This window comes from Girardinichthys multiradiatus, chromosome 12 (assembly GCF_021462225.1).
Source record: "Girardinichthys multiradiatus isolate DD_20200921_A chromosome 12, DD_fGirMul_XY1, whole genome shotgun sequence".
In the NCBI taxonomy this organism is placed as follows: Eukaryota; Metazoa; Chordata; class Actinopteri; order Cyprinodontiformes; family Goodeidae; genus Girardinichthys; species Girardinichthys multiradiatus.
The window spans coordinates 47,653,432-47,667,412 of record NC_061805.1 but is presented as its reverse complement, the minus strand read 5'-3'; the positions used below and the strand labels follow the sequence as shown (position 1 = coordinate 47,667,412).

Here is a 13,981-nt window from a genome sequence, read left to right as displayed (position 1 = left end):
TGAACCAAAAAAAAGTATGTTCTAGCAATGTTCTCTTTGAATTTCTGTCAGATGTTTAGTTTGTCAGCTGTCACTGAACACAACACAAGATGTTTGATCTAAATGTGCTTCTCATTTAAAGGTGACTGTCTTTTAAAGACTTGTTTGAAAAAAACAAACAAATTCCCATCAGGCATAAAAGTATAACCCCAGCCTGTGATAGATTAGGTGGGCAGTGGAATAAAAGGCTTTTAAAAAAAAATAAACACCTGCAGATCATTAAGAACCTGCCTCCATCAGCTCCACTTGTTCTCAGTCAAGCATTCAGAACAAAGGAGCAGTGATTGGCTAGTTTACATCAAGTCACCTGCATTGCAGATTTTCTGGCTTTATGGAAAGAAGAAAGACATAAACTTGTATAGTTTAAGTTTTACTGGTATTTCTAATTTTGTTTCTGGCTTTGTCTGAAGCCATGGGACGTATTCAATGGTAATTTTTTTGTCAGTTCTTTTCAACAGTTTAACACTGAACATTTTTTTGAATGGCCTGTATTTATGTTTCAACATTATCTATTTCTAGTGTGGTTCTACTGTGGCTGCTGGTCATTGGGGAGCTCCAAGCAACAATTAAATGTAAGCCTACTGTTTGAAATGGCACACTAACCTCAAATTATTATTATTTTTGGATTGTCAAATAATTTAAGATCTTGGGTACACTAGCTTATAACTTTCTTGGCTGATTGCTTGACAGCTGTCCCTCATGATTTTGATTCTGCTAAGAGCAATGAGCCCCAAGTGTACGGCTACCAGCTGATGCCCCAGTATCAGGTTTCCACTTCCCAGCCTGAGGTTCTCAACGATCAACAAAATTATCCTGACATTCCTTTTGTGAATTGGAGGTTACAAATGCCTCATAATCAGCCTAGGGATAATCCCCAGCCTCAGCATTCAAGTGAAGAAATTAGCCCTCAGCCCCAAGTACCTATTAAGCAGAAAAATCTTCACTCCAGAGGTCCTAATTACTTGCAAAGACTAAAGGTCAAGTCCAGAAATGATCAGCAAAGGTTTCAGCGCCATGTTCCCAACAACTACCAAGATCCACAGGCCCCCAGCTACTACCAGAATCCATATCCCCAGACCGCCAGCCATTACCAGAAAGCACAGCCCCAGGCCCCCAGCCGCTATGAGAAACTGCCAATTGAGGAACCTCGCAACCACCAAATATTCCAAGGACAAAAGCCTGAATTTCAGGCACCAAGTGACCAGAAGAAGCATTTGCCCCAAATACCTAGCAACTACCCAAGGCCTGAGGCACATGGATATTATCAAAAACCTAAATCCCAGGTGCAGAACTACCAGGAAAGCCCTTTGCCCCAAGCATCCAATGAACACCAGAGAACTCAGCCTCAGGCCCCAAGCCATTACCAGCAACAAAAACCTAAACCACAGGCATCCATATACCAACCAATAACTAAGCCCCTGAGGGTTGATCCTCAAATGCTAAGCTACCAAAAGAGAGCACAGCCACAATCACCCAGCCACCAACAAAGACCTCAGCAACCTCAGCCTCAGGTTCCAACCTACCAGCAAAGATCCCTGCTCCGGCAGTTCTTTACACCAAGGAACCAACACAAAAATCAAACACTATCATTAAGACTACAAAAGAGAACTAATCCACAAAAGTCTATGCCCCAAGTGCCATCCTACCAACACAGAAGTCGCCTCGAGACACCCAGCCACTACCAGAAACCCCAGCCCCAAGCACCTAGCCACCACCAGAAACCTCTACCACAGAAGCCTGAGCCCCAGGCTCTAAGTTACCAGCAAAAACCTCAATTTCAGGCACCTAGTCACCAACAGAGACAGCAGATACCGGAGGTCCAGGGTCAAGGTTTTTTACAGAAATCTCAGTTCCAGGCACCTAGCCACCAACCAGTACCTCAGACACACAGGCTTGAGCTGATGAACCAGAAGCAAATGCAATCCAAAGCGCAGAGCCACTACCAGAACCCACAGCCACAGACGGCTAAGCTTCAGGTGCCAAGTGACCAACAGAAACCTCAGCTCCACATATTCAGCCACCTACACAGAACATCCCCACAAAAGCCTATGCCTCAAGATTCAAGCCACTATCAGCAACATCTGCCACAGAAGTCTGAGCCCCATGAGACAAGCTACAGGCAACGTTTTCCACTACAGGGACTCAACTACCAGCAGTGGCCCAAACCCCAAGGTATAATTGGCCACCAACAAGGGTCCCCAAACCAGGGGTCTCAGGGGTCTTCTGACCAGCAGCATCATATACTTCAGAGGCCTCAATCTTATGGGCATGGATACAAGCAAAATCCCTCATTACAGGTACCCATTAACCAGCTAAGGCCTCAGCCCAAGAGATCAGACAACCAGCAGAATTTGCCTAAGCCTCATGCACCAAACAATCAGCCAAATCCTCTGGTCTGGGAACGTCTGTTTTCTGATGGCAAGTTTCACTCGTTGGACGCATCTGAAGGAAGACAAAGTGTTCCAACAGGTAAGTTTAAAGTATTTATCCTTATGACCGAGCAAACCCCTGTTTTCTACAGCCTGATTTATTTCTTTTTTTCCTTTTAGGGTGAGTTTGGAAGTAAGAAGACTTGATTACAACACAAGGTTGTTATTTTTGGTTTTTTTCGGTCTGTTTTTGCAGTTTCATCCAGCTTACAGCAAAAATTAACGACGACTAGTGGCTTAACTGTCGTTCCTTTTCTTTACAGTTAAATAAAATATTACTTAAAGGTTTGTGTGATGTGGTTGTTAATCTTAACTTTAGGTGATGTAATCATTTTGTTTTTGATAAAGTATCAAATATCTTTTTGTTCTAGAAAAACAATTAGTAGCTTAAATGAAGATTAACCTTGTTCAAGAGAAACCAGAAAATGGTATGTATTGTGTCCGTTTCTAAGCTTAATTAGTCATGAAAATACATTTACCTGTTTTTCTTAGTGGAAATCGGCCCTTGAAGGTATTCAACCAGTTCTACTTTAAAAGTAAAGGACAAAAATATCGGTGATTAAAAATGAAATCAATCCAAAGTGAGTAAGCAGCAACCTTTTTAAAATGGATAATTGGAAAGATTGTGAAAGTTTAACTTTTTAATGTAAACTTTCTTCGGACGTCCGTGGGTATGACTAAGGCTTTATAAGATGTCAGAAACTAAAACGTTTTCTCTTTGTTCAGTTGCAGAACATTTTTGTATTTTACACTAAAAATGGATATGTTTACAGTAGACATGTATTGGAGCTCATAAAGTGGAGCAACTGGATTATGTTCCAACTGCTATAAATTAGTCAAATAGGTTGAATGTCTTTACTCAAGATACGTCTGCAAATATAAGTCATAGAAATTGTCAAACACCTGTAACGACTGATGCGAACCTCTAAATTACTACCTCTTACTCCGGTTCATGAACGCAGCAGAAGAGCCGCCCCACTCTGCCGGGTTTCAGCCGGTAGTGTCTCTAGGTCTCAGCTGGTGACTGTCGTTCCCTTAAACCCCTCGGGTCTCCACGGATGGTGCACATTGCATCTTTATTTCTTTTTATTGCTTTGTGTGATGGGGCGGAAAGTGAATGAGGTGTGGTTGCAGTATAAATGACTGCGGAGCAACAGGCAACTGGGTTGGAAAACTCACTGAATGCTGCTCGGCTTTGGAGGAACTGTTGCACAAAATCCTGCTGCGATGTCCCTGCTGTGCGTCAGAGGTATGCGCTCACACTGCAGCCACAGGTCGCTCTGGTTAGATTTATGTTAAAATCAAGTCATTATGATATACTAGTTAATTTGAGCATCCTTGCAGTGATTTATTGAGCAATGTTGAGATTTCGCTTGACATTTTATGAGGAAAAACAATTTAAGTACAAAACTGGAGTAGAAATTCTCACATTGTGTAGCATTACTCCAAAAGCATCAGATCTATACTTTTAGTTGGGAATAAACTGTACTTGAGCTTAAGTAGCTTTAACTGTTGCATCCAGTTGCTTTAATGAAATGGCTTAAAAAAAAAATGATTCAGTTTGAAGTCAGTGCCTTATGCCTTGCAGAATTACCTTAGACATCCATGTTTTATACATATTCTTCTGTCGACGTAATTGCACGTTAATTATTAAATCAAAAACAGATAATCATGCTGACATGTTAAGTTTGCAAGCTAAAGAACGAACACATTTTTAAAGACTGAAAAGATGTGAATTAGTTTACATCTTTTCAGTCTTTAAAAAGATGTGAAAAGATGCGAATTAGTTCAGTAGAATGCCTTAATAGTCGAATATAAAGAATATACAATTGTTTTATAAGCTAAAATGCATAGGACAGCCATATTTGACATAAAGTATTATTTTGACTTGAAAAGAACTCTTATGAAAGAAGGTTGCATTCCTCTTGTGCAGTGCACGCTGCTCATCTGTAAAACAACACTGCAGAGTGCCTTGTTAGTGGAATGCCGCCATCATTCTAGGTATGTAGCAGAAAAATGTACATTAAGTCAAAGGAAGCTGCAGAAAAAGACCCCTTTTAGTTATATCTGCCTTGTTTAAACTGCCCAAGTAAAGTTCTTAAAACATGTTCATTCCTATTTTGGACCCGTGCCGCCCTTGATCACCTGCTACTTTCAAAGGTTTTCTGATTCCAAACTTGATTTTGTTTTCCCAGTTTGAAAAGCAAGCCGTCACTGAAAAGGTCATCAAGTGGACAAGAATTTAAATGTGATGGTTTCAGAGGTATTTCTTTAGAAGTTTGCAGGTCAGCCAGTGTTGCACTTATCAAAAGACTAAGTGCAACAAAAAGTTGTTTACCTTCCCAGTGAGCCTTTATTAGTTGAAAATACATGTAAACAATGTCTAAATTGCTTTCTTTTGTAGAAACAATGCATATATACATATTTACAAGGAAAACAAAAAACTTTATTTCCGACTGAATTTTCTATATTTTTATTCAAAATGTCTGTAAACTGAGACCAACGTGGAACCAAAGTCTGATAAATGATCCATAGATATTATGGCTAACACAAATAAATATTTAGCCTAAACTTGAAGTTTTTGTGGGGTCATTTGATGTCTGAATTAGGTTTTTAGAGATTCATTAGAAGTGTTAATGTAAAGATGTTTTAGCAAAGATTGACAAGCCTTTACATTAAAATGTGTGCTGTTTGCATCAGCCAATCAAGTCATGTCATTTAAAGTGACACGAATGAAACAGAATTTTGGTGTGGGATTTTGCATTTTTTTAAATTTCACGATTTAAAGGATTTTTGTGGAATATATATTTTTTTTCTGTGGAATATCTAAGTATCTCACATAGATCTCTAAGCTTTGACCTCATTTAAACCAATCTAGGACAACATATAGGCCTATCTAGGCCCTAAATGTTGAGTTACGGGGGATTAAATTTCTATTTGCACATGGAATAAGTCATAGAATGGAATTAGTTGATAAGGTTGGAAGTTGGAGAGCCTTTCTTTTGCAACTTAACTAAAAACGTCCAGGTGAAACCAGTGAAAAGCAAACATTTTGTTAGGAGAACTTTAAACACACTTGAAACATACAAGTGACATAGAAGGGAATTTATTTCTATGTGGAAAATATCTAAATGTTTCAACATTTTGCATCATTTGTGTTAAATCAGTTTTCCTTTTTAAATATATTTTAACCAGAATAGTCACACCAAAGTAAAGATTGGCCGTCTAAACATTAAAATATGGCTCCATTGGAGCACATTTTCCAAATTTAGGGGCTGTTGGGTGCAAAACTGTTAAAACTGCTTTTTTGCTATTTGTTTTTGCTTGTTTTATTCTCGAAAGCAACAAGTTCAAAAAGCAAGATTTCTATTTTTTGATGCATATGAACTCATGGTCATAGTACAGATATTCTGTGAATAAAGAAACTCTCTAAAACTCCAAAAACAGATCTTAAGGAACAGGAACCTTCCTAAATTTGCTTTTTGAAAGTTCTGCCATTGGGATTAAATAAGGTTTTGAAAAATTTGCAGGTTGTGTGCTTGCTTTTTAATCCAGAAGATGCTTGTTGAGGGGTGCAGACAGAACTGGTGTAAAATCAGATGACAAATGGGCTTTGCTACACCCTGCTGGCTGCTGAGGTGCCCTGAAGCAAGACAAGTGACCTGCAGTTTTTCATGTGGAGCTTATCGGTGATGCACTGCAGGAGATTGTGGCTTCACTGGGGAGATGTGCTGCTGAAAGAGTGGAAATAAACAATCTATGGTCCAAAACCAGCATGTGTATCTTCACTGATCAGGTTAAAAACTGGAAGCTGTCCAAGGCCACCAGATCTGTAACATCTTTTTTTCCTTTCCAGATGACTAATTGCTCTCCTGTCACTCATTGCCTGCGGTGTATTGTTTCTCACTCATCTTCAGACAGTTTTTCCATCTTTATGGTGTGTGCTGTGGCCGAGCAGTGACACCATTGAACTCTTAACAGTGATGAGACGTGGCTGAGGTGTGAGAGATGGAGGGAGTAAAGCACAGCTGGGTCCAGGCGGGGGGGGGGGCATTACAAAACAAAAGTAATTCTGTTTCTTGACTTGAACAGAAATGGAAAGTGTGGTTCTGTGCTGTTGCTGACCCAGGTGAACATGGACTTCATCAGAATGTCAAGACCCTCTGAGCTGCACCAAACGTTGCTGCAGGTTTTGGGCTATAATTTTGCAGTACGATTAACAAAAGTCTTCTTTAGAGAGAATAACGAGCAGGAAACAAATAATTTTGCTCTATAGTTGCTTGTGTTTCATTAGCCTCATATTGGTGGACGAAGAAGTGTGGCCTGGAAAAGTGTTGGTCATTTTTTGTGTTCTTGTCATCATCACATTTGAACTTGTAGCTGGTAGGACTTCTCACATTTGACGTTTGATTTCTGCGTCCATATATTTAGCCCTCTATGTACCATTACATAAAACAAACATAAAAGGGTGTTCCAGCATCGATAAGTACAAAATAGTTAGAGATACAATATGTTTGACTGCTCAGGTGAAATATTTGAGTGTTACCTTCACAGAGAGACCCAAGCTTCTGCATGTGCTCCAAAGGGTCGATAAACTGCATCTAAATTAAATTGTGTGCATTTTACAGACATTTTAGATGTTTGGGGTTGAATGTGAAGAGGTTTTAAAAGTACAGTGATTCTAGTGAAATTTCTGGATTTGGAGAAAGTTACAAAAAAATTGCTCATTATTGAATAAACATCTGGTTATCTGAAAACACAGACCAAGTTTGGGTTTTCTACAGGCAGTGATCTGCCTCTGTGCTAATTTTACAATATCCAGGTTCTGGTGCTAAAGCCAAGCCAATGCTAGCTTACCACCAGTTCTTTTTACTGTTTCCACCGGCTCTGGCGCCTAGAACCTACAGTGGCACCAGCTCTTTGCTGGGCCAGAAGACAAAACTTCTTTTCATCAGGGACTGTGGATCAGTTTATAGAGATCAACAACTGATTAAAATTTTAAGTGATCTTTGTCTTTCAATGCAATTTTTCTAAGTTCTTTTGCCTACAAACGTTGCACTGAGGTACTGAGGTCTGTGCAACATTTGCTCCTAGCAAAATTACCAACTTGACCCCCTGGTTAAACACTGTCCTCTTGCAGTGAAGTTAATCATACGTGATTACAGTTCATTGAAAGCATCAAACAACATTGATATTATTACCTTTGACCATTTGTGAGGAAGGTTTACACCACTTTAAACTCCTGGTGTCATTGAATAAATAACAATTGGAATTACTCTAGTAAGAAATCTGGTAGACCAGCGATGCTGTAAGTACCCCCTGGAGCACCAGCAGTTGGGGATTGTATATATCAGTTTAGTTGCTGTTGAGTAATCTTTTCTAGTTAGCGCTCCAACCAGATGACACTTGATAAAATGTCCATCTTCACTGAAGGAGATCCTGCTGTGACGTCCAAGTGTGAACAGCAGCTGCAGAGAAACGTCACGCTTCCCTGTGTTTATTACATGAACACAGGGTAGATATTTGAGTGCAATGATTTCCAATTTAAAAGTGCCTTAATATTTTAGAATAATTCTTTAAACACAGAATCAAATGAGCAGACTGTACCATTTAAAGCAGATGTGTCCAAACGTTTTTTGCCGTTTTTGGCAACAATGTCAAGTGGAAAATATTCCACTTTTTACCTATTCTACCTACAATAAACTAACCATGCAATATTTTGATGAAATTAAGTAGTCCGATTGCTGAAGAAATAGGATCTCTGAATATTGATCTGAAATATAAATAGGGTTTCGCACAATAGTTTTGGGTTGATTGTTTTCTACATTTATCCAGAAAGGAAACTGAGCAACAAGATGGTGTGGGTCACCCTTTCTCCAAAAACGCCTGCTGTATTTAGTCAAGTTTAATAAACTGGTGTGCCCTAGTCTGCTTTTAAGGTGGCTAAAAATCTTGCCATACAAATTTCAAAAAACGGTCCATCTGCATCAACTCGCTGTGTTGGTGAGCCAGATTTGTATCATTCTTGTACTCTAAGGGCGGCAAATGGCCCCCGGGCAACTCTTCGGGCATCCCTGATTTAAAAGGATACTGCTATGAAAGTTTGCTAACCAAACATAAAACAGCCTATAATTTCCCAGGTTAATCTTCTAGAACAAAAGAAGGAAGACAATGCACTCAACTCCAAAGTAGAAAATAGGGGAAAGAATGAATGGGTGCACGGTTCTGAAGGATCTCAACAAAAACCCGGATAACCAACATTCATGCCGACCAATAAGCTGACGACAGCATGTAGCCAAAACGCGTCCTTTCATTTCTGCCCACATTAAATATTTTTGGAGTGCTGGTTACTCTCCTAGAACAAACATGTTCAGTTTGGAAGTTGCAGGTTACTTTACAGAACCTATACAGTACTTTTAGGGAACAGTCTGTATCATGAGGTGACCTGTAACCTGGCTTTTTCTAGAACTTACCAGTTATTTCCAGAACTTGCAGGTCATACTCTCGAATTTGTTGGGCACTTTCAAGGATTGGTTTGTATTATAACATGACTTGTAACCTTGCACTTTCCAGATGTTACATGTTATATCCCAGAACTCACAGGTTACTTTCTGGAACTTACAGGTTGCTTTCTGTAGTGCGTACAGGTTAGGCTCTAGAATCTACTGGGCATCTTCCCAGAACTCAGATGTTGCTTTCAAGGCCATAAGGAAAATTGTCATGCACTGAGGTGTAACATGTGGTTACTTGTAAAATTGTACTTTCCAGATCCTGAAGGTTTTATACCAGAATTCTTAGGTTACTTGCCAGAGTTTCCAGGATACTTTACCAAAACTTAACAAGTGCTTCTCACAGACAGAGCTTAGTATGTAAGTTGACCTGTTAGATCTGCAATGCATACAGTCACAAGACACATCACAGCTCAACTTATTTTTCAAAAGAAAACTATAAATTTCAAAAATTACCTGGTTTTAAGTCACCTCATAGTAAAGTCAGGGCAGTAAAAGAGCCTAATTCGTTCCGACAAAGTGACCTGTAAGCTCTGGAAAAGTAGCCGTTTAGTTACACAAACTAACCTGTAAATTCTGGAAAAGTGACATTCCATAAAAAGTTACCTGTATATTACAGGAACGTGTTCACTACTTTCTGCAAAAGATTCTAGGCTTTGGAAAAGTGACATGTAAGTTAAAGAAAATTGCCTGTAACGTCCGGCAAAGTGACCCATAAGTTACAGAAAGTGACCTGTAATTTTCAGAAAAGTGATCTGTAAGAAAGTGAATTGTGATTTTCTTGAAAGTGCCCTGCTCCAAGTCACATTGTAAAGCTCTTCATAAAGTGACTTGTAAATTCTGGTAAGTAACTGTTCACAAGTCACTTCATAAAACCTGTAAGTTCTGGGAAAGAAACCTTTAAGTTCATGGAAAATCTGGGCTGATTTTTGTATTGTTACCAAAAGTGTTGGAGTTGTTTTAAGATGGTAGAAATCCTTAGCAGAACATGACCTGCTCTGACTTCAATTCAATTCGGTTTATTTATATAGCGCCCATTCACAACATGTCATCTCAAGGCACTTTACAAAGTAAGTTCAATCGAATCATGCAGATTCCAAGAAAGGTACATAAATTCCAGCTGATTCTAATTATCAAACAGTGCAGTTGGATTCAGTTTATTATTCAAATGGGTTAAAAGGTTTTTCTATCTAAGGAAACCCAGCAGATTGCATTAAATCAGTGACTTGCAGCATTCACTCCTCCTGGATGAGCATGTAGAGACAGTGGAGAGGAAAAACTCCCTTTTAACAGGAAGAACCTCCAGCAGAACCAGGCTAGTCTGGGACTGGGTGTTTGAGAGAACAGAGCAGAGACACAAAATGAACACAGAAGCACTGATCCAGGAGTACTTTCTATGGGAAAGAAAGTAAAACATTAATGTAGTAGACTTGCTGTTACTTTCGCCTCACATGTTCCTGTTCCTCCAGACTGAAGCTGTTCAGAGTAATCTTCTGTGGTTATGACACAGCTGATAAACCCCCCACAGAATCCCCTTGTAACAGATTTATCTCTTGAAGTCAATACTCTTTGGAGATATTAACATGTCGTCTTCCTGCATCCAGTCATAATTTCCACAGCAGCTTTGGAGGTTTGTTTCCTAAATATAAGCCTATGTACTTTTTGAGCTCTTGCTAAAATATTTTCCTAAGAAGCACAATCTTCTTTTATGACACCCTGACTAACCTGTTGGTGAGATGTTCTTTGACAATTTTCTTAACTATAATCTTCATAGTACAAATGATTTTCAGAGAGATAATTCTGTATGCCTTTATCCTTTATGTGAGTGCCGCTCATTAGACCAAAAGAGGAGTTTCTTTAGTCCGGAAAGGTAGATTTGCTCTGCCTGACTAAAGCTAGCTTCACTTCCTTCAGGGAAATGCAGAGAAACTCGCGGGACAGCATTCCTTATTTTAAAGGCCATGACACGCTTAAAAAGCCGCTTTCCTCATTCCTGGTTTTGTCGAGGGCCTTCGGATCCTGGAGAAAAAACCGAAGGGTTAGAGCACACGCTTTCTGACAGCTCAGTCAGTATCCACACTCAGCTGTTTCTGGAAGGCAATTATCAGCTGAATAAATGCAAACAGTAATGGGATTACATTAGACTCGTTTGAGTATGGCCATTGTGAAGAATCACGTTAGAGGAAACCATTCTGCAATAATACAGAAAAAAGGCATGCCGATTGTTGCTGATGTTCATTCATTTGTGCTACTTAATAGAAAAACAGAAGGCTTAATTGCTTGTTTAAGAGGAGGGTTTCATTTTGGATCTATGAAGGCAAATAATTCCATTATGTGGGCCAGCAGGTGTGGACAGTAGGTGAGAACAGGCCGGGTCATCCAACACACTGGACTGTAGCGGCAGAGAGACTAGTAAAGCTTCAGCGGCCTGTCTGGGAAAAGGGGGATGGGAATAGAGGGGAAATAATCCTCCGGCCATCTGCTGCTCTTGCCGTCCTCTCTGGCTTTGTATCATATGTGAACGTGGATTCCTTTGCTTTCTTTATAAAACTACTTCCATGTTTTAGCCTCTTCAGTGTCCTACAGAATTGGTTTATACATGACCATTTCCACTTGATGTCCAAGTGATCCCTTTAGGAAATGTTCAAAGTGTAATCTTTAAAGATTTTTACATTTAACAAATAATTTGTTGATAGTGTTGATAGATTAGTAGCTGTGGCTGACCCTACTGAAAGTTTACTTGCTGTCATTAAAGTTAGACATTGTCTACCTGCTTGGATTATTGTCTTGGTCCACAGGGTATTTAAGGTTTTCGTGTCAGTGGCACAAGCAGTAGTGTCACCATTACGTTTCCCAGGAAATGCTGCCAATTAAGCAGCAGGAAAAACAGCAGGATCTCTTAATTCATGTTTCAAACCTTTAAAGATTCAGGAATATACAGTAAGTGCATGAAACTACAGATGTACCTCAGTAAATTACAACAGCATCAAAAAGTGCATTTGTTTCAATACTTTTTCTGATAAAGGGAAACTTAATAAATAAATTATTACACACAGAGGGGTGTTTTTCAAGCATTTATTTTTGTTTTGTGAATGTAGCTTACATCTAATAAAAACCCAAAATAATTTGCATAAAACCAGTCAAATAGGATTTTAATACAGAAATTCAGGCTTACTTTCCAGCAGCCTTTCCACTCCTCCAGACTCTGGTACCTTGATTTCCAAAATAAAATGTTAAATTTTCTTTTCTCTGAAAAGAAGACTTTTGGACCACTGAGCAGCAGTCCAGTCCTTCTTTTCCTCATGTTGGATAAGATTCTTCTCACATTGCCTCTGGTTGAGAAGTGGCGTCTCACAAGCAATGTGACAGCGGAAGTCCATGTCCTGGATACAGCTATATATGACGGTTCTTGAGGCTCTGACTCCACAGTCCACACCTTCTAAATCCACACTCTGTGAACTGGATTTGCTTCAGAATCCTTTGAAGGCCACACCATACTTTTTTCTTCCACTATACTTTCTATTAATATTCTTAGATACAGCACTCTCTGAACATCCATCTTCTTTGGAATAACCTTTTGTGGTTTACCCTCCTTGTGGAGAGTGTCACTGACTGTCTGCTGGGCAATTGTCAACTCAGCAGTTGTCCCCATGGTTGTTTACAGTGTAAACCATAACCATAACATTTCTGTATTAAAATGTATTTTTATGGGTCCTAGTTTACATTAAACTTTTCAGAGAAACTAAAATTAGATCTTTATTCGCTGTAAGTCATAGTCATCAAAATGAACAGAAGTACATGTTTGAAATATATCACTCAGTGTGTAATGAATCCATATAATACACAAGTTTAACTTTTGAACTGAAATAAATTACATTTCTTGTAAGATAAGATATTTCATTATTGATCATCATGGGGGAGGGGAGATTCAGGTGTTAAAGCAGCAGAATACAAATAAAGTAATACAATTGAATACATAAAACCACATCCAAGAAAGTAAACTGACATTGACAACTGACGATCTTTTTTAAGTAGAGAGAAATTATCAGTCAAGTGAATTAGAAGTACTTATAACTAGAAATTAGATTTTAGAAAAGTAAGCTTAACTGGACATTTCTTTATGCATATTGTACCTAATAGAGCCAGTTTTCTGTAGGTTTTATATGTGCAGTCATGTGCTATTATCTTTTTTAATTAATAATTAGTTGCCTGTTAAAGATGACACTTATTTTCTGGTCCAAGAGAACAAGTAGGGTGAATTCCCCCGAGCACGGGAGCCCCAGAAGGACCACCGCCTTGACTACAACATCCCGCATCTGATCCAGAAGTGGGGGCAGCCCCAGACCCAATCTGACAGAAAATTACACAAGTCAGAATCACACTTTCCCATCTTCATGCACACTCATGAATTACTAACATCACTGTATATTGCTGTGAATTTAATTGTTTCCATGCTGAAATAAGATATTCAGAAACTACTGGCCACATAGTAACCAGCTGCAAAGTAATGTGTAAAACCGTGAAACACATGTGAGTATAGATACCGAACCTTCAGTAGATCTATTTCCCTAGGCCTGCAGGGGTTGTGATCTAATGGAAGTGAAAGGGTGTTAATTTCATGGCCAACAGATTTCCAACCTGTATCCTCTCAAAGCCACCGGGCTACAGCTAAAAATAGATCACAGTCTGGCTCCTTGTAATGACACTGTTCTTGTCTACTCCTGTCAGCCTGCTGAGCATGTTAGGGGCTGCTGCTCCTGTTCAGCAGATCTTATTAGGCATTAGCACACATTGGGGATGTCCTAAACCAGGTTTTATGCCCCCAATATCTATTTAAGCTATTTAAATTGGAATATCTGCTAATACATAGTTCATACAATAGTTGCATTTTCTTATAGTACACAGAAACAACTGTGGGCAGTGAATTTTTAATGGAGTTTTTAGAAAGTAGAAAGTAATTTTAACTCTTGAGGAGATGGTCAGGGACAACGAGGTACTGCAGCA

The 13,981-nt window shown here is 39.2% G+C and overlaps 2 protein-coding genes across 2 annotated transcripts in view; both read left to right on the top strand.

Annotated features, from left to right (window-relative positions):
- Nucleotides 1-303: 303 nt before the first annotated feature.
- On the top strand, nucleotides 304-2,756 carry LOC124878283 (putative mediator of RNA polymerase II transcription subunit 12). Its single transcript, XM_047382148.1, has 4 exons — nucleotides 304-468; nucleotides 559-611; nucleotides 730-2,508; nucleotides 2,589-2,756. Exons 1-4 carry the CDS (start codon nucleotides 452-454, stop codon nucleotides 2,591-2,593), a joined length of 1,854 nt encoding a protein of 617 aa, XP_047238104.1. The 5' UTR covers nucleotides 304-451; the 3' UTR covers nucleotides 2,594-2,756.
- A 758-nt stretch (nucleotides 2,757-3,514) lies between these two features.
- LOC124877798 (protein unc-13 homolog B-like) overlaps nucleotides 3,515-13,981 on the top strand; it is a 222,850-nt gene continuing 212,383 nt past the window's right edge. Inside the window, exon 1 of the mRNA XM_047381326.1 lies at nucleotides 3,515-3,717. Within this exon, the coding sequence (XP_047237282.1) occupies nucleotides 3,651-3,717 (67 nt within the window). The 5' untranslated portion in view covers nucleotides 3,515-3,650. The remainder of the gene's footprint in view (nucleotides 3,718-13,981) is intronic.

Excerpts from the sequence above, each read along its gene's own strand:
- LOC124878283 (XM_047382148.1), top strand. Across the intron at positions 612-729 it reads GCTCCAAGCAACAATTAAAT|CTGTCCCTCATGATTTTGAT; the intron begins GTAAGCCTACTG and ends ATTGCTTGACAG.